At 45.5% G+C, this 25,202-nt stretch overlaps 1 protein-coding gene across 2 annotated transcripts in view; it reads right to left on the reverse strand.

The window, feature by feature from the left end:
• Nucleotides 1–25,202, reverse strand: part of setbp1 (SET binding protein 1) — a 44,661-nt gene that overhangs the window by 11,525 nt on the left and 7,934 nt on the right. For both annotated transcript variants that reach the window (XM_062451077.1, XM_062451076.1), the window contains exons 2-3: nt 18,578–19,121; nt 119–492 (exon numbers count right to left, since the gene is read on the reverse strand). In XM_062451077.1, the coding sequence (XP_062307061.1) occupies nt 119–492; nt 18,578–18,979 (776 nt within the window). In that variant the 5' untranslated portion in view covers nt 18,980–19,121. The remainder of the gene's footprint in view (nt 1–118; nt 493–18,577; nt 19,122–25,202) is intronic.

Below are 25,202 nucleotides of genomic sequence, written 5' to 3' on the forward strand. Positions count from 1 at the left end.
TGATACATCATTAGAAAGTTTACAAAAATATATATAAAAAAACTGAAAAATGACCATGAACTACATGGAGAAAGAAATTCCAGCACCTGTCACATATGTTCTCATAGAGCATACATACCTGCTGAGAGAGGTGAGGTTCAGGATGCTGGCATCTGTTACAACAGGCAACTGAGGATCAGGAGTCATTGACCTCAGAGGGGAGGGGCTTCCTGAGCCTCTCTGGGAGTAGGTTGTGTCAATTAAAGAACTCCTATTTGTGGCTGCCTGTTCCACAGAGCTGTCTGTGTGATTGGCTGGGATAGGAGAGAACATGTCCCAGTTTGGAGTGTGTAGGTTTGTTTGAGTCAGGGACAGTTGGTTTGTGTGCTGGAGCTGTGTGTGTGTGAGTGCTTGTGTGTGTGTGTGCTGGTGTTTGGGTGGTGTGTGATCTCCCAGTAGCTGTAGCATGCCGCCCTCTCTCTGCTCCACTGCTCGGAACAGTCGCTCATACGTCTGAAGAGAGAAGAACACACACACATACACAAAGACACACATACACACAGACAGGAGAGTTAAAATCATCGTACTATAATATAGAGAGATAACGGTAACACCACAATAGTAAAGGACATGTTATACGTTGCCTATCTGTATAATACAGTTAATAAAAATGTCATGTTTACTGTGATATGAGTATGTGATATTTACTGTGACTTGTGTCATATCAAAAGTTTCTTACATGATTGTCTACCGAGACTCCATGTGAAAATACAATATGACTACATGTATTATTTAAAAAATAACATGATGTGACACACATAAACACACATAAACACACACACACACAAACGCTTCATTTCACGAACACAAAACCCACTTTACTAACACACTCCTTGGTATGGGAGAGCCCTCCTCGTCTCTCCTCTCCTCATCTTTTCCTCTATTCTCTCCATCTTTTCTCCCAGGCGTTCTCCTGAGCCCTACACAAGTCATCTGTAGTCAGCTCATGTTTCACTGGCAGCAGCAAGCTCTTTATCAGCGGAGCACAGGCTGCACACGCGAACACACACAACACACACACATACACACACACACACACGCACACACACACACACAAACTGCATGCATACACATGCTAACCCAGACAGACTGTTTATCTACAAAGTACACACAGCACTGTCAGGGTTGGCTGCTATTCCCAGGACACACTGGGATGAATCTGAGAGGTGCCTGAATGTGTGTGTGTGAGTATCTGCCATTGTGTGCATGCGTGTGTCTGTATATCAGCATGTGCATATGTGTGTGTATGTGTCACTGTGTGTATGTGTGTGTCTGTATCAGTCAGTGTGTGTGTATCTCGGTGAGTGTCTGTGTGTGTGTGTTTGTTCTTGTGTGTGTGGTAACACTGGAGACAAGGGACAGTGGGGTGGGATGACAGACACATGATACAGACGCTTTCTCAGATTACTGTAACTAATACCTGGTGTCTAATAACAGACAAAGAGAGAGAAACTGAAAGATAAAGACACAGAAAGAGAGACAGACAGAAAGATGAAGAAAGAGTGAGACAGAGAGAGAGAGAGAGACCGACAGAGAGAAAGACAAGATATGATGCGTAAGCATAACATCTTTTCTATTTGAATTCTATTTTATTACCTTTTCTTTTGTTTTATTCACACTATGCAATGACTATTTGAATGTACAGTGAGTATATGTAGTCTTTATATACTCATGTTTGTACAGTATGTGTTTGTATGTATACAATAAATGCAGGAATCTCTGTCTGTCTGTGTGTTTATGTGTCGGTGGCTAGATTATTTAGAGAACCAAATATCTAGTATCTAGAAATCAATGGTGTATTGCAAGTACATGCTGTGTTGGGTGTGTAGTTGTTTGGATGAGCAGTTTGCAAAAACAAAATAGGCCTATAACTATATAAACGTGTTCCCCGCCTTGTTGAGCACAACAGCACTGCATTAGCATTCACCACCACAAGCGCTGCCAATGGGTACTGCACTATTGTGCGCAGCGGAATCACTAAATGATAGATGTCGTGAGCCACCAATGGCTACTGAACTTGTGTGCGACACAAACATGCATATATTATATATATGTTAATAAAATAGGTAGTTCAAATCAACCAATCTGATACTGGTATATATGGCTATGTCTAATCCTTTGCACAATTCAGTATCACTCCGTGTCTGTTAGCGTACCAAACTATGAAAGTTAACTAGCTAACAAACAAAGTTAGCTCGCTAACAAAATTGACAGTTTTAAGGGTAACCTGTAAAAGTTTACAAAGTTAGCTAGCTAGCTAGCAAAACGCCCCCAAAAATGCCAACTAATGACATTTATATAACGGTGTACTAGCTGCTTGTGTTGCTTAGCAACCGCCTTTACGCTGTGCAGGCAGCTATGAGGGCCTATTTTATGTTGAACATTATACATTTTTTTATACAAATAATGTAAATTGGAGTGTATCTCTTACTTTCATATTGCCATACTTAGTTTCTGTTTCAGGCTGTGATACATGGTTATCACAGCTAAGGGGCTGTTGGCAGGGGCGCCGCTAGGATTTCTGGGGCCCCTGGCTAATTTGGACTTTGGGACCCAAAATCATACACAAAAGTATGGTGTTCTGTTGGGCCCCCTTGTCTGACCAGGGCCCATAAAATCGTTCTAATCTTCCCCCCTGTTACGGCGCCCCTGGCTGTCGGCCCTCTGCTTCGTGTCAGGCCCACCGGCCCTTAGCTTTGATGTAATAACCATATACCATGGCCTGAAAGAGAGAGAGACAGACCCACACTACATTCACCACTAGTGAGAGAGAGAAAGAGAGCGCAAAAGAGAACCTTTACCTTAAATTCCCTCCTATCTATCGTTCATCTCTACTTCACCTATTTTCCCCACTAATATCAGTACATCCTTACCCACAAACTAACTTCTTAATCCATACCCAACACAGACACATTTAAGTGGCCAACTTTTGAATAGCAAGTGTCAAAGCTGTCGCACTCTTTTCAGGAAATGTCAAACAGATTATTTTCATTTGATGGGATGAAAAAGCAACTTATTTTTTCCTCCCTTTTATCTACCCCCCTCCACCATTCCATTTTCCTCCTCTTGTCTCACTGGTCCACTCTGACTAACGCTCTTTCAAACATGAGAGAAAACCAACACAGCCCACCCAAATCATCCCTTTCCCCTCTCGCTTTCTCTCTCTTTCCTCACACACACACACACACACACACACACCACAATGCCCTTCAAATAGTTTTTCACAGCCTTTTACATGTATTGTTGCTACGCCAGTGTTTGGAGTGTTTCATTTTTTCCTTGTGTATAGAACTGGCAGCTGTCCAGACAGAGAGAGGAGAGAGGGGAGAGATAGGGAAGAGGGGCCGAATTTAGTGAAAGAATGAGAGTGTGAGACAAGGAGGGTGAATAGGAACAGTAAAAAATAAGGGAAATAGTAGAAGGAAGAGCAAGAAGGGGGGGGGGAGGGGAGAAAGAAAGAAGGATGAAGAGAGACAAAGAAAAAGAAGATACAAAGAGCGAGGGGGAGAGAGGACAGAGATGATACAGAGAGTAAGAAAGAGATGTGTGAGGTAGCATACAGAGAGTGTGTGTGAGACGAGAGAGAGAGAGAGAGAGAGAGAGAGACGAGAGAGAGCGAGAGAGAGAGACAGGGGTGAAGAGAGTGGCAAGGTTTCCACTGGTCTGAGTCCCTCCAAAACAGCATGATTGATATGATCCTCATCAACACAGACACACACACCACACTCTCTGTCTTTCTCCTTGGCTTTGACACCACTGTCCCCTCTGCCCTGACCCCCAACAGCTACCCCTGCCATCTCATCCTTTCTTTTCATAACTCTTTCCTCTTTTAGTTGAGAACCGTTTCTCCCTCTGTGGAACCCCCCCCCCCCACACAACACACATTCACTCATTCACATACACACACACCCTGCCAGCTTTCATTCAATACTGTTTCTCTGTGATCTGGCATCTGACAACTCCAGGCACACACACACACAAACACACACATAGACATTCTTTGCAAACAAACACCATGAATACTAACAGGCCTTTGTGTCCGCCTCACTTATACGGGCGGAGGCAGAGAAAGAGAGGGAAAAAAAGGAGAGAGAGAGAAAACAAGCTATAGTACTGTTGATCTTGTGGCCACTCTCACAGACCCCATCCAGGACCCCTCCCTCACCACCCTCTCCTTCTCTCGTTCTTCCCACCAGTTCTCAGAGAATAAGAGCTCATTCATTTGCTGAGCAGACTCACAGCAGGGAGGATGGGAGGAGAAGAGGAGGATGGGGGGAGAAGAGGAGTACAGGAGGAGGACGAGGGAGAAGGTAGAGGAGGATGGGGGTAGGATGAGGGGAGGACCGGGGATGAGAGGAGGAGGAGGGGAGGAGCAGAGCACTGAGAGAGGAGACAGGAGGATAGGGAAAGGAGAGGAGGAGGATGGGGGAGGTGGAGAGGAGGGTGGGGGATGAGAGGAGAGGAGGAAAAGGCAGGATAAGAAGAGGATGGGGGGAGTAGCAGGAGGAGGACGGGGGAGAAAGAGGTGGATGGAGGAGGAGAGGAGGGGGAGCAGGAGGGAGAAGGAGCAAGAGTAGAGGAGGGAGGAGCAGCAGAAGAGGAGGACAGAGGAGGAGAGATGGAGAATAGGGGAAGGAAAGAGGAGGATGGGGTGGAGAGAAGGAGGATGGGGGGAGGAAGAGAGGATGAGAATGGGGGGAGGAGAGGAGGGAGGAGGAAGGAGAGTGTGAGAAAGACTGCAGATTGTGTGCTGCATGATGGTGTGTGTGTCGCTGCATGGTAGTGTGTAACATGGTGGTGTGTGTGTAGAATATAGGCTTAGGGCACTGGGGAGATTAACCACTGACCTTCAACAGAAGTACTCAACAAAGTCATGGAGTGATGAGCACAATCTACGCCTGGCTGGAGAACCCTGGAAAGTTTGAGAGGTTGCATGGAGTCAACAACACCCTGGATACCGAGATTCTTCCAGAGTCCGAGCTTAAGGATGAGGAAACCCACATCCTTATTGTGGAGGGCTTTCTGCTCTACACCTATGGACCTTTGATCGACGTACTGAACCAACGTTATTTTATTTCCATTCCATACGAAGAATGCAAAAAGAGGAGGTGCTCAAGGAACTACGCTGTGCCAGACCCCCCATGTCTGTTCGATGGTCACGTCTGGCCCATGTACGTCAAACATAAGAATATCTTATATCTGGCTCCTCTAAAAATCCACTATTCACTATCACTCACGATATCACAAGACAGCACTCCTCTTTATTCCCACTAGACATCAATATAGTCTTCTATACTCCACTGAACATCACCATATTCCTCTATACACCACTGGACAGCGCTATACTTTATACCAGGGGTTCCCAACCTTTTTCCCGGGAGACCCCTAATTTAACATTCAAAATCCTTAACAACCCCCCCCCCCCCCCTCCCGCCTTTACTATTAGTTAATCAGACAGGAATTACATCATCTGTTCTCAAGTTTTTAATAAATGCAACAACAGCAGAATAATAAACACAAAACGCAACGATTCAGAAGGATATTTTTTTTCTTGCAGCATCAGGCTCCACTCCACTCATAATAGTTATAATAATAAAATAATAATATGAGCAAATCATAATCTACTCTTGTTCAGTTAATCAGAGAAATCACTTATGAAACAAATGTAGAAAATGTACAGAATTTTCATCCATAGGCCTATATACAAAAATTTTTTTTTAGATATTTTGTCATGTCTTGTATTGTTTTACTTTAATTCCTTGTAGCCTATCCTTTCCTTTAATTACTTTAAAAGTGTAATAAGGCTATTTAATGTGAGCTCTGGGCCTGCATTTCTTGAGCTAGAGATTGGATGTCAGGTGCGATTTTCGTTACAGCCAAACGAAAGTCATTGTGCACTTCTAACTTGTTGCGTGCCTTCGTTTTGATGGTTACCAAAGAGCTGAAAGCAGTCTCGGACAAATACGTTGTGGCAAATGGCAGGAGGAGTCTGGTGGTGGCATGGTGTGCAAGCTTCGGCGCAAAGTCGTGTCCTTTCACGAGCCAGAACCGTTTGTACCCGTGTTAGGTAAAGAATCTCTTCAGAAGAGAATTTGTCTTGACATCCACAAGCTCATCCTCCGCTTCTAGATACTCCACGTCCTCCTCTTTTGCAGTGAATGGATCCATTACCCATGCGCATTTGGCGACATGTTCATTGACATCCGAGAATCGTGACTTCATCTCCTCTTGTAGCAGTTCCATGTGGCGTGTGAACTCTTTGCTCAAGGATTCCGGCAACTTTCCATCAGTATGTTTGAGAAGTGATGGAAAGTGTTGTAGGTTATGTTTCAGCAGTTTATTCTTTCTGAATTCCACTTTTTGCACGAACGTGTCAAGGATTTCCTTGCATTCCAGGATGTTTGCATCTGCGCCCTGCATGCGCTTGTTTGTTTCATTGTATAGGCTGAATATGTCAGCCAGCTATGACGTTCTAGTAAGAAATTCACAGGTTATTTGGTCATGCAGTTTCTGGTTGTTCAGTTTCTGGAATTCCTTTATTTTTTCTTTTAGTTCAATAAAACAAACCAACACTTGGCCCCTTGATAGCCAGCGCACTTCGGTATGAAGGAGGAGTGTCTGATGCGCCTCATCTTCACACAGTTCTGCAAAGATTTGTTTGTTAAGTGGACGGGCTTTAAGTTTAATATTTTAACAACGGTATTTCATTCAGCTCATCAGAGAGGTGTTTGCTGGCCAGGGCTTGACGGTGTATCATACAGTGAAACACAAGACAGTGAAGAGCCTTTTCCTTTACTTGTGCATTAAAGCCCTTATTTTTCCCCATCATTGAAGCAGCTCCATCTGTGCAGCACACAACTAAATTATTATAGGGAATGTTTTGCTTGGTAAAGTACGTATCAATCGCATTGAAAATATCTTCTCCCTGTGTCGTTGTTGACAAATTAGTAGACAGAGGGCCTCATGTACTAACGCTTTTGCGCCCACTTCAGGCGTATTTGTTTCGCAATTTGCGCGTAAAAGCATGGCGAGGTATGTACAAACATGCCGCACTGAGGTAAAAGCGCAGACTGCCTGTCGCGGGAACTGAAAATGGCAAATTGCGCTTTTCCGTGTCATGCATATGCATTCACGGGAGGGTCAAGGCGAAAGTGGGAGTTTCCCATAAAGAGATGGGAGGGGATGCGTAAAGTGCGCCTAATTATGTATTCCGCGGTATGTACAAAACCCGCTTGTGAAAGCGCAACTCTATTTTGAGGTGAAAACTCTCCGCCATTTAAAAGCAGGCATAAACCAGGATGCGCATATGACTCCTAGTGAAATGGCAGCCGTAACCCGAGCAAGACGAAGACATAGGCAAAATTATTTTTGCCACAAGGATCACACTTCTTGAGTTGAGTGAACACAAAATCATTACGCGTTACAGATTAAGCAGCCATGCAATATTACAGTTACTGGAAGAAATCAAAGATTACATCGAATCTCCGACTCAGCGTTCACATTCCATTCCAGCAGTTGTTAAACTCTTCGCTACATTATATATATTGGCATCAGGTTCACTTCAAACAGTCATTGCTGTTTTGACTTTGGTGGCTGATCCATGATAGAGAGAAAGAAGGAGGCCCATTCAATTGCGCGTTTAAAAGCTCGCAATGTACGGTATAGTGGGCGGAGAAAGGCGCTGATTACCTGATGACCTGCAGGTTTCGTAAATACGACGTAAACTGAAGTGCGCAATCTGCGGGTTGGCCATGGCGCTAATAACGCTACGTTTGCGAATGTACGTACATGAGGCACAGAGTGTCTGGGTCTTCTCCGGGGCCTCTTCCCAGTGGGACGTGCCCAGAACACCTCACCAGGGAGGCGTCCAGGAGGCATCCTTATCAGATGCCCGAGCGACCTCAACTGGCCCCTCTCGACACGGAGGAGCAGCGGTTCTACTCTGAGCCCCTCCCGGATGACCGAGCTTCTCACCCTATCTCTAAGGGAGAGCCCGGACACCCTGCGGAGAAAACTAATTCTCGTTCTTTCGGTCACTACCCACAGTTCGTGACCATAGGTGAGGAGGGTAGGAACGTAGCTCGACTGGTTTATAGAGAGCTTCGCCTTTCGACTCAGTTCCTTCTTCACCACGACGGACCGATGCAGAGCCCACATCACTGCGGATGCCGCACCGATCCGCCTGTCGATCTCGCGCTCCATCCTTCCCTCACTCGTGAACAAGACCCCGAGATACTTGAACTCCTCCGCTTGGGACAAGATGTCCTCCCCGACCCAGAGATTGCACTCCACCCTTTTCCGGTCGATAACCATGGCCTCAGATTTGGAGGTGTTGGTTCCCATCCCAGCCGCTTCGCATTTGGTTGCGAACCGCTCCAGTGAGAGCTGAAGGTCACGGCCCGATGAAGCCAACAGGACCACATCATCTGCAAAAAGCAGCGACCCGATCCTGAGGTCACCAAACCGGACCCCCTCAACGCCCTGGCTGCGCCTAGAAATTCCGTCCATATAAGTTATGAATAGAATCGGTGACAAAGGGCAGCCCTGGCGGAGTCCAACCTTCACCGGGAACAAGTTTGACTTACTACCGGCAATGCAGACCAAACTCTGGCACCAGTCGTACAGGGACCGAAGAGCCCCGATCAGGGAATCCGGTACCCCGTACTCCCGGAGCACTCCCCACATGAGCCCACGAGGGACATGGTCGAACGCCTTTTCCAAATCCACAAAACATGTGTAGACTGGTTGGGCGAACTCCCATGCACCTTCCAGGACCCTGCCGAGGGTGTAAAGCTGTTCCACAGTTCCACGGCCAGGACGAAATCCACATTGCTCCTGAATAGACTTTCCCAGGGAGGCTGAGCAGTGTGATCCCCCTAAAGTTGCACACCCTCCGGTCCCCCTTTTTAAAGAGGGGAACCACCACCCCGGTCTGCCAGTCCAGAGGCACTGTCCCCGATGTCCACGCGATGTTGCAAAGTCGTGTCAACCAAGACAGCCCTACAACATCCAGAGCCTTAAGGAACTCCGGGCGGACCTCATCCACCCCAGGGGCCCTGCAACCGCAGAGCTTTTTAACCACCTCAGCGACCTCAGCCCCAGAGATAGAAGGGCCCCCCCCGATGTCCCCAGACTCTGCCTCCACGTCGGAAAGCGTGTTGGTGGAATTAAGGAGGTCTTCAAAGTATTCCTTCCACCGATCCAGGATGTCCCCCGTCGAGGTCAGCAGCGCACCATCCCCACTATATACAGCGTTGACAGTGCACTGCTTCCCCCTCCTGAGTCGCCGGATGGTGGTCCAGAACCTTTTCGAAGCCGTTCGGAAGTCATTCTCCATGGCCTCGCCGAACTCCTCCCACGCCCGGGTTTTTGCCTCCGCGACCGCCAAAGCCGCCTTCCACTTGGCCTCTAGAGTCCTACCAGCCAATAAAGTCCGATAGGCCTCCTTCTTCAGCTCGACGGCATCCCTCACCTCCGGCGTCCACCACCGGGTCCGAGGGTTGCCACCGCGACATGCACCGACCACCTTGCGGCCCCAGCTCCGGTCAGCCGCCTCAACAATGGAGGCCCGGAACATGGCCCATTCGGACTCAATGTCCACGGCCCCCCCTGAGACATGACCGAAGCTCTCCCGGAGATGGGAGTTGAAGATCCCTCTGACAGGGGATTCTGCCAGCCATTCCCGGCAGACCCTCACATTACGTTTGGGCCTGCCAGGCCTGACCGGCGTCTTCCCCCACCATCATAGCCAACTCACCACCAGGTGGTGATCAGTTGACAGCTCCGCCCCTCTCCTCACCCGAGTGTCCAAGGCATTCGGCCCCAGATCCGACGACACGACTACAAAGTCTATCATCGAACTGAGACCTCGGGTGTCCTGGTGCCAAGTGCACATATGGACACCCTTATGCTTGAACATGGTGTTCGTTATGGACAAGCCGTGCCTAGCACAGAAATCCAACAACAAAACACAGCTCAGGTTCAGATCGGGGGGGCCGTTCCTCCCAATCACGCCCCTCCAGGTCTCACTGTCATTGCCCACATGAGCATTGAAGTCCCCCAGGAGGACGAGGGCATCTCCGGGAGGAGCGCTTTCCAGCACCCCCCCCAGAGACTCCAAAAAGGGTGGGTACTCTGCGCTGCCGTTTGGTGCGTAAGCACAAACAACAGTGAGGACCCGTCCCCCCACCCGAAGGCGGAGGGAGGCTACCCTCTCGTCCACAGGGGTGAACCCCAATGTACAGGCGCCGAACTGAGGGGAAACAAGTATTCCCACCCCAGCTCGACGCCTCTCACCAAGGGCAACTCCAGAGTGGAAGAGAGTCCAGCCCCTCTCAAGCAGACTGGTTCCGGAGCCGATGCTGTGCGTTGAGGCGAGGCCGACTATATCTAGCCGGAACCTCTCTACCTCGCACACCAGCTCAGGCTCCTTTCCTGCCAGCGAGGTGACGTTCCACATCCCTAGAGCTAGCTTCTGAAGCCAAGGATCGGACTGCCAAGGCCCCCACCTTTGGCCGCCGCCCGTCTCACACTGCACCCGACCCCCATGACCCCTCCTGCTGATGGTGAGCCCACTGGAAGGGGGTCCCACGTTGTCTCTTTGGGCTGTGCCCGGCCGGGCCCCATGGGAAAAGGCCCGGCCACCAGGCGCTCGCCATCGAGCCCCACCCCTGGGCCTGGCTCCAGGGGGGGGGCCCCGGTGACCTGCTTCCGGGCAGGGGAAACTGAGAACCATTGTTCTTTTTCTTCATGGTAGGTTTTTGAGCCACGCTTTGTCTGGTCCTTCGCCTGGAACCTGTTTGCCTTGGGTGACCCTCAGGGGCATAAAGACTCCGACAACCTAGCTTCCAGGATCATTAGGACACGCAAACCCCTCCATCGTGGTAAGGTGGTGACTCAGGGAGGGGCCCATGGCTTCAATAAAACCAAATTCAAGATATCGCTCCAAATAAATCTTTTTATTTGGAGATGTAGGCATAGGTCTACATCTTTCTCTTCTCCCTGGCGCTTTGCCATAATCGTTTGTTTTACTATAGTCGCTATGTTGTCTTGAGCGTTGCATTAGAACCAAAGAGTATAGCACTTCCAGTTGCTTCAGTGCTCTTTGCTAGAACTAGCTGTTTGAATTTTGCCGTGTCTTTTTTAGCCGCTTCTCTGATTTCCACTCTCGATACACAGCAATAACAAAAAAATCTTGATGTTAATAAAAACGTTTCTTTTCATATAGCTTACACACTATTATTATACTTGCAATAATTTGTATTTATTTGTGATGTGTAACAGTTTTTATTTGTGTATTATTTCTTCCTCTTTACACTCTTGAACTAGAGTGAGCTTGGCGACCCCTCAGAAATCTTTAGCGACCCCCAGGTTGGGAATCGCTGCTTTATACTACACTAGACAGCACAAATCTCCTATATACTCAAACTATACATCACTATACTCCTCTTTACTCCTCTAGACATCACTATACTCCTCTATACTCCACTAGACAACACTATACTCCTCTACACTCCACTATGTATGCCCACTAGACAGCACTGTACTTTATACATCACTCTAATCCTCTAAACGTCCTCTAGACAGCACAATACTCCTCTTTACACCACTTGACAGCACATGACTCCTCTATACTTCACTAGACAACAATATGCTCCTCTATCCTCCAAATAAACAGAATTGTACACCTATTTGACAGCACTATACTCCTCTATAGGCCATTAGACAGCACTGTACTCCCACTAGACAGCACCCCACTCCTCTATAGGCCATAGAAAGCACTATACGCCCACAAGACTGCACTTTACTCCACTAGACAACACTATACGCCCACTAGACAGCACTTTACTCCACTATACTCCATTTTACATTACTATATGCCTCTTTACACCACTAGACAGCACTATACTCCACTAGACAGCACTTTACTCCACTATACTCCTCCTTACTCCACTAGACAGCACTATAGGCCACTAGGGGGTCAGATGGCTGAGCGGTTAGGGAGTCGGCCTATTAATCAGAAGGTTGTTGGTTCGATTCCCAGCTGTGCCAAATGACTTTGTCCTTGGGCAAGGCACTTCACCCTACTTGCCTCGGGGGAATGTCCCTGTACTTACTGTTAGTTGCTCTGGATAAGAGCGTCTGCTAAATGTAAATGTAGACAGCACCGTACTCCCAGTAAACAGCACTATACTCCACTAGACAGCACTATACTCATCCATACTCCACTAGACAACATTGTACTCGACTATACTCCATTAGACACTCCACTAAATACTCTTCAAGCAGCCACAGATGACTCATTCTGAACAAAAGTCGATGATTGTTTAAACCGGAGTGTGTTATTACCACATAAAGGCACACATTTATATTCATATACTGTACAAAGCATACCTTTCTAATCCCTGCTATCACCATTGATACTGTGTGTGTGGCATGTCTCACTTGTGAATAAAGCTGCTTTAGCAGGGTTATTACAGTGATTACATGCTGATTGTTCCTTTCATGCTGCTGGTGAGTAGCCCCTTCCTCACACACACATTCACACACACAAACATCCACCCAATCAACCACACACACACACACACACACACACAAAGCTGCCATAATGACCTCCTCAGTGTCACAGAAAGTGGGCAAAGTAAGGCACAATTTAACCAATCAGACTGCTCGCAAGGCCACCAGCCCCCACTCATCAACAATAACGCCTTTGTGTGAGGCAGCACTCCACCCTCTATACTCCACTAGACAGAACTATACTACCCACACACACTCCACGCTCTCTCTCCCTCGCAACACTCACTCACAGAAACACACTCCACTCTCTCTCCCTCACAACACAATACACACAAAGACAAAAACACAAAGACACTCCAACCTCTCTCTCCCTGTCTTTATAACATCTCTCACTCTCTCTCTCCCTCACAACACACGCACACACAAACAGATACACACTCTCCCACACATGCAATTAGAGCAACTTAGGCTACATAGAAACAAATACTGGATAAGGAGTCCTGTGTGGTTGCTGTGTGTGTGTGTGTGTGTGCATGCGTGTGTGTGTAAAACTTCCCAGTGTTCCCTCCTCCCCCTCTCTCTCCCACAGCCCCTCCTTTTCTCTGTAGGTGAAAGGTCACACCGAGTGGCATTCCACACAGTCTGAGAACTACGAAGCCAGGAGAAGAAAGAGGTAGAGCTGCACACAAACCCAAGGAGAGACAAAAACTCGCCCAAAAAACAGAGATATGGTTGAAAACAGCGGAGTGGAGAAAAGAGGGAGGAAAGAAGCACCTCGGGATTCCAGCCAGCCACACTCACACAAACATACACACACACTCATACACACAGACTCTACAATCTGAGTGGATTTGTTCAAGTGGATCATTAACACAAGGTCTTCCTTAACATTGTAGTATTTGGTCTGTCTTGACACACACACACATAAGTCCCCTGTCTGTGCCTCTGACAGGATCGCCTCAGTCAGACAGCTGATGTTAAGATCTTATTTCACTGGCAAACACACTTAAGCTTCAAGTGATGCACTGTGAAAGTCAATACTCCTTCTGCTCCTACCCCCCCCCCCCCACACACACACACACACACTCACATGCACACACATCACTCCACCAACACCACCAAACCATCACTAAACAGAATAAACTATACAGATGAAACCAAAGGGAGAGCATAAAAGGTCCACAGACACACCCACACTTAGTCCTAACACACACAAACACAAACCAACAAACATACATATTAAAGCCCTGAGGGCAAGAAGAAATGAACCAGACATCAGTTGTCTTAACCCCTACTCCCTCACACATCTAACTGTGAAGGCAGGAATGTCTTTGTGTCTGTCTGTCTGTGACTCGTTATGTCAAGAACTGGGCTTTGTATGAAGTTGAAATTTGGCTCAGGTTTGCAAAAAATTATATAAACACGTTTGCCACCATGTTGAACCATGTTGGCTCACTCAAATATGGTATTCTTCATCGGGGCAGGATACACTCCAAGACCCACCCCCTTTGCCAGATCATACAAGTATTTCATTCAAAGAAGCACTAGTACACAAAAAGAGACACACACACGATTGTCCTGTACAACTCCAGAGTGCAGCCCTCCACCTCCCTCTGCCCTATGGTCACACAGGGTCAGAGTTGACTTTCCCTCTCTTCATCTAGCAGTGTGTGTGTGTGTTTGGTGATGGGAATGTGTTGATGTGTGTTTTTGTGTGTGTTTGTGTGACTGAGCCCTCACCAGGACTGACCTTGTATAGTCATTCATTGTCCGCAGCACACAGCAGAAGCCCAGCTGATTAGGAAGCAGTCCTTCTCTTTGTGTAACATGGTGTCTCTGTATCTCTGTGTGTCTTTGTGTGTCAGCCCTGTTCTCTCAGTGAGAGGTAGCACTGCTGGATGAGGTTCAGGATGTGTGTGTGTGTGAGAGAGAGAGAAAAAGATAGAGAGTGAGAAAAAGAGAGTGCGAGACAGAGACAGAGAGAATGTCTGTATGTTTAGGTGTGCGTGCGTTTGCATGTGTGTGAAAGAGAGACACAGAGACAAGGTGTGAGATGGCTGTTTGTGTGTGTGTGTGTGTGTGTGAGAGAGAGAGACAGAGAGAGAGAGAGAGAGAGAGAGAGAGAGAGAGAGAGAGAGAGAGAGAGAGAGAGAGAGAGAGAGAGAGAGAGAGAGAGAGAAGGAGAAAGAGAGAGAGAGAAGGAGAGAGAGAGAGAGAGAGAGAGAGAGCAAAAGAGAGAGACAGAGTGAGCATGGATGTGTGTATGTACGTGTTTGTGGAGGGGGGGGGGGGGCAGATGGACAGCTGGTGTTTCAGTGGTGCTAAATCACTCAGAGACCCCCCCCCCCCCCCCATCAAATGCACAGACACACACACACAGACACACACACACACTCAGCCTTGTATCTGCCCATCCCCCCTCAAACACATTGAAACACAGTCCAGAGGCTAAGAAGAGCTTTGAGATTCATCTGAACAAATACACACATACACACAGATACACACACACACATAGACATTCAGACACACACACACAGAGACACATACTGACAGGCAGACACACATAGACACACATGCATACACCCACACAGAAAAACACACAGAGGCAGACACACACATACAGACACATGGATACACACATACAAACATTCAGATACACATACTGACAGGAAGACACTCACATACACACACATACAGACACATGCATACACACACACACACACACACACACACACACACACACACACACACACACACACAGGCAGACATACACATACAGACACACACAGACATATACAGACAAATGGATACACACATACACGCAAATACACACACACATAGATATTCAGACCCACACGCAGAAACACATACTGACAGGCACACACACATAGACACACATACGCACACATTTACATTACATTTAGTCATTTAGCAGACGCTGTTATCCAGAGTGACTTACAGTAAGTACAGGGACATTCCCCCAAGGCAAGTAGGGTGAAGTGTCTTGCCCAAGGACACAACGTAATTTTGCACGGCCGAGAATCGAACCAACAACCTTCTGACTCCCTAACCGCTCAGCCATCTGACCCCAACAACACACGCACACACACACACACACACAGAAAACACACAGACAGGCAGACACACACATACATACACACAGACATATACACACATGAATACACACAATCACTTTTAGGAGCTCATCAAGTCCCACAGGTCACCAACCGCCATCCCAACAGGGGATGAATACTCACATCAAAAGAACATGACAAGCACATACACAAACCACACAATACATGTGTCAGACCACTGCCAGAACAGGCAAAATAACACGCTAACACACACACACAAATAAACACACTCATCCCCTAGAAGTGTGGAGAAGCTAGGTCTTATCTTTGTCCACAGATAGAGAACTGCATTAAGAAACTGTTTGGCACCTTCTGGGGCCTGGACAGATAACCAGGGTAACAATCTCACATATCATAGCTCGATGTGAGTGTGTGTGTACGGCATCCTTTCTGCTCTCACCCTCTCCAGAGCCCCCCACCCCCTCTCTCTCTCTCCGTTAGAGTCCCCCTTAGTGACCCTCTCTTTTTGTGTCTCCCCTTCTAAGGGGGGGCCCCTTAACCAGGCTCTCCATATGCCTGTCTCCCCCTCCTCCCTCCCATCCTACCTCCCCTGTTACATCCCTCCCTCCTACTCACACTCTGGCCTCATCTCCACCACCATCTGCCACTCTACAACGAGAGAAAGAGAGCAAGAAAGGAAGAGGGAGAGAAAGAACGAGGGAGGGAAAGAGAAATAGAGGGAGGGAGAGAGGTAGGGAGAGAGAGCAATATGTAGAGAGAGGGATGGAGAGAGGGATAGAGTGAGCAAGAGAGGAATATGTAGAGAGGGGGATGGATAGAGAGAGAGGGACACAGCGAGCAAGAGAGGAAGATGTAGAGAGAGAAAGGGAGAGGGAGAGAGAAAGAGCAGAAGCTCCAGACACAATACAACTGAGAAGCTGTCCATCTGCTCCCTGCCAGAACCCCCCAACTGATACCCCTCCCCCGCCCCGCCCCGCACACCACCACCACCACCACAAAGACAGCATTTAACCCAAACACCACACACACACACACTCTCTTTAACCTGTTCCTCTCCAGTGCCCCCGTCTGCATTACACTGATAGGCTTTTGGCCTGGCAGGTGATAGAGGGATAGAAGGAGAGGGGGATGGAAGGAGAGGGGGAGGGTGGGACACAGAGAATGATGGGTTTGCGAGGCTGAAACTGATCCAACACACGTGCAGTTGCAGAAACAAACAAACAGGCAGACAGATTGATAGGCAGACAGACATGAATAAAAATAGACAGACAGAGACAGGAAGAGAGACAGACAGGCAAACAGACAGACAGACAGACAGTCCCTTGATAATAACAATGGGCTGTCAGAATGTCATGATATCACCTTAGAGGCTTAGACACACTCATGGTGTAATACAACTCTGCAAACACTTCAGGTCCCCATTGACCTTTCTGACTGTTAGACACACACACACAGCATATGGTACATTTGTAACTGTATTATTTCAGTTTCTTATAGAGAGAGAGGTGGGGTGGAGGTGTGGGGTAGGGAAAAGAGAGAGGTTTGTGACCACAAATGGATAGAGCAGAGACCAGCTGTCACATGCTGATGTCAGCCCTATTCTCAGCTCCTGTGTGTGTATGTGTGTGTACGTGTGTGTGTTCTCAGCTAGTCATGACTGGTTTCAATTACGTGGCGAACTTTGACCCTATGTTGCCAAGGAAGCGAAGGAGCTGCTGAGAGCTGAAGTGAGTAGGAGAGAGGGGGGGAAGAAAGATACAGACAGAAAGAGAGAGACAGAGGGCCCTATCTTGCACCCAGCGCAATTGACTTTGTCAACGACGCAAGTATCATTCCTAGTTAGCACTCGACGCAAAGCGGACTTTTCCCTCCACAGAAGCATGTCAGTAAATTAGGGAATGACTTTGCGCTCCTGGGGGCGGTTCAGCAAAAAAAGGAGGCGTGTTCCAGCGCAAACGTTCCCTGGTGCTATTTTGCTGTTTCAGAAAAACAATTCCGCCACAGACCAGGAAAAACGTAAGGGCGCAAGCTTGGCCCGTGCGCACTGCTGGTGAAGCCAGGGTCTTCTTCATTGTTTTGATTTATTGTAGCCTATGGCTTGCTGTGTTACATTTCTTTCATGTCAATGATTAAAAAGATTTTCATGATAAATCTCTATGTATGTGAACTTGATTTGGAACAACTGTGGCAATTTCCTCCCACGCCTGTTTAACCGAAGCTATGTGGGTAGGTTTCTTCGGTTTATTCGCCATGTAGCCTATGTTACACAAACCCGGAATTTACTGTGGCAGGAAGGTGCAAACAATAAACATATACGGGTCTTAAATTGAGTAAAACAATAGTTAAACTAATTCTAAGAACTAAACAATAAAAAAATATAACAATTTAAAAAATAAAAAATATATAAGAATAAGAATTTGAATGAGCAGCATGAGTGGGCAACTAAGTGCAATGAGAAAACTGCTCTGCCTTTCCCATACAATGTCACTTCTCTATCTTTTACGGCCCTGACGAAAACGTCGGTCTCCTTGGCTGTAAACCGCTCCTGGCGTGCACCTGGCAAATCTGCCGTTATAATAGCAATCCGCCATGGAACAAGCACTGCTCTTAAAGGGAATTTGAGATGAGGCTCTGATTGGTTTATTGCATGTTACGCCCAAACCACACCCATTAGTAATGTATCTACTTCAGACCAACCCATTTTAGACTTGCGCCAGACGCAAAGTCATTTATCCCGCTGGCAAAATAGCAACCGCGCCGGAGTCCCACCCACAAAGTTACTTGCGCTTTGCGTTTTGATACTTGCGTTTCAGATCGTTAAAATAGGGCCCAGAGAGTGATACCAGCTCGACAGGTCTGGACAGTAAGCCTTTTCCTGGTGATTCCGACTAAACCCAATGCCACAGCGAAACAGGAAGTTTTCTTACCCTCTTCCTGGGCGGCCCTCGCTCCTCCTCCTGCCCCAGTCGCCCCCCCCGGCCCCCCCGCGGGCCTCTCTCTCCTATCAGGCGAATCTCAGGAGGACAGATGTAGTTCTCCAGACTCTTGGGGGGCTTCTTGGTCCGCTTGGTGGTCTGTATTTTTAACTTCAGACTACCTTCCTGGAAGCTGGCTTCCTTGATGGAAAACTCTTGCTCCTCAAGTCCCTCCCCTGGCTCCTCTAGCCCCTCCCCAGAGGTCGCCCAGCGTTCACCGATGATGTGGTCGATTACATCGTCCCCCTGCACCAAGCCAATTACTTCCTGGTCCTCCTGATTTGGCACCGCCCTGCCTTCCTCGAACTCCACCTCCTTCAATCGGACTGAGCCAACCAGATCCCTTGGCTCCATCAATGCTCTTGCAAGAACCAATCAGGAAGGGTGAAGCAGTAGCTGCCAGCCAATAGAAGTGCAGAGAGTCTGTTGGGTTTGTGTAGTAGGGTCAGCTACTGGTGCTGGGCTGGTAGACCCACTGGTACCATCCACAGATAGGCTGGAGAGAGAGAGGGAGGGGGAGAAAGTGCGAGAGACAGGGAGAGAATGAGAACAGGGCGATATCAAATACAGGACAATGTATTTGAGCAATATCAAATTTGCAGCTTTTTAACATGCAAAGCAGACCACTGCCCGCTAGTACTCCCCTGGGGCTTACAAAATGCTATTTTAACTAATAGGCCTAGTTGCTAAGTTTGACAAACTTGCATGATTTCCGTAACATCTCTCTAATAATGCCAGGAATCTCTCTCTGTGTGTGTGTACAAATTAGAATGGGTTTCCCACGATCAGCTCAAGAACAGGGCACTCTGCAAAGTTCATATTCTGCATGTGTCCTCTTTAAAATCCAACGTGCGACTGACATTGTTTGGATAAGCATTTGACATCAAATAATCAAAGCATTTGCCGCCATTTTGGCTTGCTCTTCGTATCCCAGCCCCTTTTCTCAGATTGGTCCTCTGGTCTGCAGCAAGTTTTCTACTAAAATCTTGAGAACCGGACACTCCGCAAAGTAAATATTTTGAACTAATGCGATTAACAAAGGCATTCGCAATTAAATTAATCTTAGATTAGTAAGGAACATAGGGAAATCTGATATTCAGGTGCTTTCAAAGGGGCTGGCTAGCTAACAGAACGACCATATAAAGTGAATATAATTTCAGTAGGCTATAGATCAAATAATTTTGTTACATAAATGAATGTATTTACTGATGTCAAAACTGCCTAAGTAGCCTACCGCAATTGAACTAATGCGATTAACATAGGCATTCCCAATTAAAATGAAACTAAGCGTAGTAATGAAAATAGGAACCGATATTCAGCTAACAGAACTACAGTCGTGGCCATTAGTTTTGGCAATGACAAATGTTGTGTTTTGCAAAGTTTGCTAGGTCAGTATTTGAGTAAAATGTTTTCACATGTTTCTATAGAATACTGAAATACAATAAGGCACATTTCACATTTTTTTAAGCTTTTTGGGGCGAAGATTTTCAATATATGCAAATAGTCCCCTCTTTTACAGCAGTCAATCTGCTCTTAAAATCCAATCAGAACTAGAGAGAGGGTGTGCTTGCGGCTGCCCCAACTGCCCATCCCTTACAAAAAAAAAGTATATTAAAGTATACTATAAGTGTACCAAAAAATTGATAGTACACTCTTAGTTCACTTTTGATATACTTTTAAGAAGTATGCTTAGAAAATAGTTCACTTTTGATATACTTATAAGAAGTATACTTCGAAACAAAAAATGGTATACATTTCTTCTGGAGTAGGATGTAGGCTACGTTTTCTTTTATTATACAGCTAAAACAGTCAAAATACTTTTAAAGTACGTTACAAGTTACATTTTTTAGATACATCTTGTATATTCTAATTATTCATGTCTAGGAAAATATATTATGCATTACACATTGAATCTTTTTTGTTACTGAAGCTGTAACCTTAATTACGGACAACACATTTTGAAGCCCTATACTCTTATACCATCCATCCATCCATCAATTATCAATTGGAGTATTAATGGAAAAACGAAAAAACTACTTGAGAAAGAAGCAGACAGAAGGGTTGCATTATGCATTTGAAGATTATACTGTCAAACTGACTGAAGAACGAAATAACAACGTGAAAAAATGAAGATAGCGTGGCTCATTGGCTGCTCAATTCCCATGATGCAAGGTGCTAAATAGTGTAAAAATTTGCTGATAAATTTGCTGTTTGTTCGAAATACAAATGTAACTTCATGAATTTCGTTTTTTTATTTTGTCTGCTTAGAATGTAGTGTTTTGTTGCGTGGTAATTGTCATTGTTGTGCTGGTTTACCATTGTAACCATGAGTTAAATGACTGTTACGTTTGATAAGAAGAGCTGGATTAAAGCAACATGAGACCATACGTAGGAATTAGCTTTTTTCAGCTAATAATAAGTATCATCATAATAAGTGTCACTTGGAAAGTGCTCCTGTTCTCGTCAAGTGATGCAAGATTGGTGGCATTGGAGGGGCCCCTAAACATATAAATATTATAATAAATCATAGTAAATGGACATTTATTACGTTTACTTATTGAAGTACTTACATTAATTGAAAGGGCACTTGAAAGTATTCCAAAGTATATTTTGAAGTACTTTAGGAAGTCATGAACTTCACTTCATGAACTGAAAGTGCACTACACAGGTTACTTTAGAGTATTCAAAGGTATACTTTGAAGTACTTTAGAAAGTATACTTCATAAACTAAAAGTGCACTACACAGGCTACTTTACAGTATTCAAAATACACTATACACATATACACTATAAGTGTACTTTAAAGTGTACTAAATGACCTAAAAAGTGGGCCAATTCAGTTGACTTAGTACAAAAATAGTATATAAATAAGTACACTGCTAGTATACTTTAGGTACCATGATAATAGTATACTTTTTATACTTAAGTATACTTACAAATTAAACTTGAATGTGAACGAGCCACTGACCCCGCCTTGCCTCCTTCCATAAATTAATATGCAGATGAACTATAAATGCGCTCCTGAGGTCATTTCTTTGTCTGACTTACCGTATTTCTTCGAATAAACGCCGCCCTCGAATAAACGCCGCACCAAAAATGAACGTTAAACGCTGTGGCGTTTATTCGAAGAAATACGGTGACTGTGAGATCGAGGTTCTGACAACAGAGGTGGAGGCGAGAAAATGTGTCCTGTTTGGCGGCCTGTCATCAGGTATTAGCGACAAAAGAAAGTCGGCGGAGTGGAAAACTGTCACTATTTAAGCCCTTTCTTGTTTTTAACCTGTAGCACTTTGAGATTTAGCTAAATGTAAGATGCATTACAAATAAAATTATTATTATTATAGGGCCATAAATGCTGTGGGTTCAGAAAACCAGACCATGGCAGAAATTAAGAAGAAATGGTCCGATGTAAAACTTTAAATGAAGAAACGAGTGGTGGCGCATCGTAACAGCATGGCAGCTATAGGGTTAGCGTGACATGCATTTCCTGAGGGATTTTGTCGTTCGTTTGACACCCTCAAGTTTAGTTATTAAGTGGTGGCGGATTAAACAGAAGGCTATATAGCATTTCTCGTTTTGGGTTTTGGCATTTTGATGTGATCATACACATTAATGATCAAACTTTTATTTTTTATGTTTTTTGAATAGTCAACGTCATAAACGTAGTAGTGGAAACTTTATTTTGTAATGTTTGGTGAGTTTCGGCACTTTTCAGTTAGAATTCGCCATGTTACAGAGCCAGACAAGACTTTGCGGACGGTCCGCCCATTCTCACGTCTGCTCAAAACTTTCCGTGATGGCCCGCACATTCTCACGTCAAGTAAATCTTTATACATCACAAAGTGTGCGTGAAAACCAGCGTACGTAAGCTTTTTGTGCGTACGCAACGTTTATACATGAGGCCTGGTGTCCATGTGCAACTTCTTAGATATACTTTTCCAGACTGTCCACCTCAGCAAACCAGACATAGCAAAGGTCTCACACACAGGTAGACACAATGGGACATATTTCAAAAGCATTTAAGTGTATGACTGCAGTTCTGACCATTATGTTCCCTTGATAATAATTTTGTAAAAATTACATCTATCACTCAGATGGAGGAGTGGTGTTACTGGTTGGTTGGAAGAGAAGGAGGCCAAATGTAGCTCATGAAGATGCAGCGCTCAGGAGGAAAATTAGAAAGTAAATTGTAATCAGATATAAACAACTTGTTGGTTGCCCAACAAGAGAAAGACACAGCATCTGCTTCTTCAACTCCTTAATCCTCTGGAGGGCACCTGTTGCACATGAACACCCATCTTTGCTATATTTAAAGGGTCAATTGTAGGCTATGGGATGTCTAATATTGCATTTGTCTAATTAACTATGTGTAGGACCGTGTTTCTCATGTGGTAGGACATTGATTCATAAAAGCATCTACATTTATCAACGTCATTATATTAATGTTTTCTGTTATTTAAAAGCAAGCTCAGAGACGTATCAATGGAAAAGGCATCTTTAAACCACTCTGGTCTGTTGTAATGTGTATGTAAACCGAACATTTCACTTACTTGACTGTAAAGAATCACATTGTATTCTAGCTGACCAACAGCGCAGAGACGAATTGTACAGTACCTCATTGAAGCGGTCTGGAACAGAAGACTAGCTAACAAGGTAGCAAATAACTTAACCCTTGTGTTATCTTCGGGTCATTCTGACCCATCAGTCATTGTGACCCACCGTCGTATTGCGACAACTTTACCGCATACAAAAACAAAGTGAAGCATTTTCTTTTAACCGTTGGGCTGTCTCAGACCCCCCACATTGCAAAGGTTAAAAGAAAATTATTTGTATTTGTTTTTGTATTGGGTAAAATTTGGTAAACACAACGATGGTTCGTTATGAACCTTTGGGTCATGTGACCCGAAGGCAGCACAAGGGTTAACATTATACCTGCCACTTAGCTCTATATTTTACAGTAGCCTACCTCCCCGAAGCGGTCTGGCTAACTCCTCTGTGAAATAGCAGACTACTGTTTCCGAAAGTAGATCTACTAGCTCTAGCTTAGCTAGCCTAATAATATCAGCGTATATCATAAGCTAGGCTATTTAACTACATTTCACAATTGTGTTTGATATCACAACGGTAAATGAGTAGAGCTAACTATCACCATGGCCTCTTTGCTTGTGGCGTTACAAATCGTTTACTTGGAATCTAATGTCATAGCCTAATAAATCCAAAGACTAACATTTATCTGTGAAGAATGTTTATTTTAACGACTGAAAACAGACTGAAAACAGATGTATCACAGACCGGGTGTCGCCCGGGCAACAGAGGCTAATGTCATGATGCTAACGCCTCAGCTGCAGACTACTGTTTCCGAAAATAGATGTACTAGCTTAATAATATCAGCGTCATATTGTACATTACATTTCATAATTTTGTTTTGCTTGTGGCATTTCTAGTTAGCCTAGCTATCTCCCAGAAGTTAATGAGCAGCTAAACTAATGTTCTGCTTCAAGTAGTCACGCGTGTTTTTTGGTGACGCTAGTGACGTGACGTCAGTGAACTGTGGCTAGCAAGTTAGCCACCGTTAGCTTCACTTTTCGCCACAAAAACTGAATTTCAACTTAAACCGTGCAACGGAAAGTAAATAAAAATACAAGCAACGCAATCGCTACCAAGACGAACCTTTTGACATCAACGTTGTCAATGTAGTCCAAATATTGAGGCATCCTTAGGGGTGCGAAAAGAAACAATAAAAAGAATAATATATATATGAGAGAACAAAGGTTGTGCCCTTGCCGAAGGCAAAGCACACCCAATGATAGAGTGATTTCACCTGGCTAGAACTAGTTCATACTTTCCCCTGTGCTGATGATATGACTTACTGAAATTATTTTAGCAGTCATTTTATGCCAGCATTTTAGGCCCAGCAAGCTTTGCAAACACAAAATGTATGTCCCTCCCAATACTTTTGGCCACGGCTGTACAATATAAAGTGGATTTACTTTCAGTAGGATGTTGATCATAGAATTTTGTTACATAAATTAATCTGTTTACTGATGTCAAAACTGCCTAAGTAGCCTTCCGCGATTGAACTAATGCAGTGGTTCCCAAACTTTGTACAGTCCCGTACCCCTTCATTTTTTAACCGCCGCCCCGCCCCCTCCCCCCGCCCACATATACAGCCTATAACACTTGAAACTGTGAAATTGTCAGGGATTTCAGAGGACTCGGATGGAAGTTTAGATCAAACAGAGTTTTATTAGCAATACAACCAATACGACCAGGAGGTCGAAGCTCTGCATCAGACTCACTGTCACAATGCTAGCTAGTAGCTTGGCTAGCAACAAATGTACTGCTGCTTGCACCCTGATCCAAGAACTCGTAAGAGCAACCTGGGTTGCTGTCACCAGCAGGTTAATCCTCGATTGTAGAAGCCGATGGTGTCTCTCTGGACGGGGGATTAACTCTTTTCAACCACTTGTCCATGTTTGTGCAGCAATCAGAACGAGCTCCTGCTTCCCTACACAGGTCATCAGCAAGTGAAATTCTGACGAGGGAGCTAACCGTTTTGACTATACGTCACTACCTGT

The sequence above is a fragment of the Osmerus eperlanus genome, chromosome 25, assembly GCF_963692335.1.
Source record: "Osmerus eperlanus chromosome 25, fOsmEpe2.1, whole genome shotgun sequence".
Lineage (NCBI taxonomy): Eukaryota > Metazoa > Chordata > Actinopteri > Osmeriformes > Osmeridae > Osmerus > Osmerus eperlanus.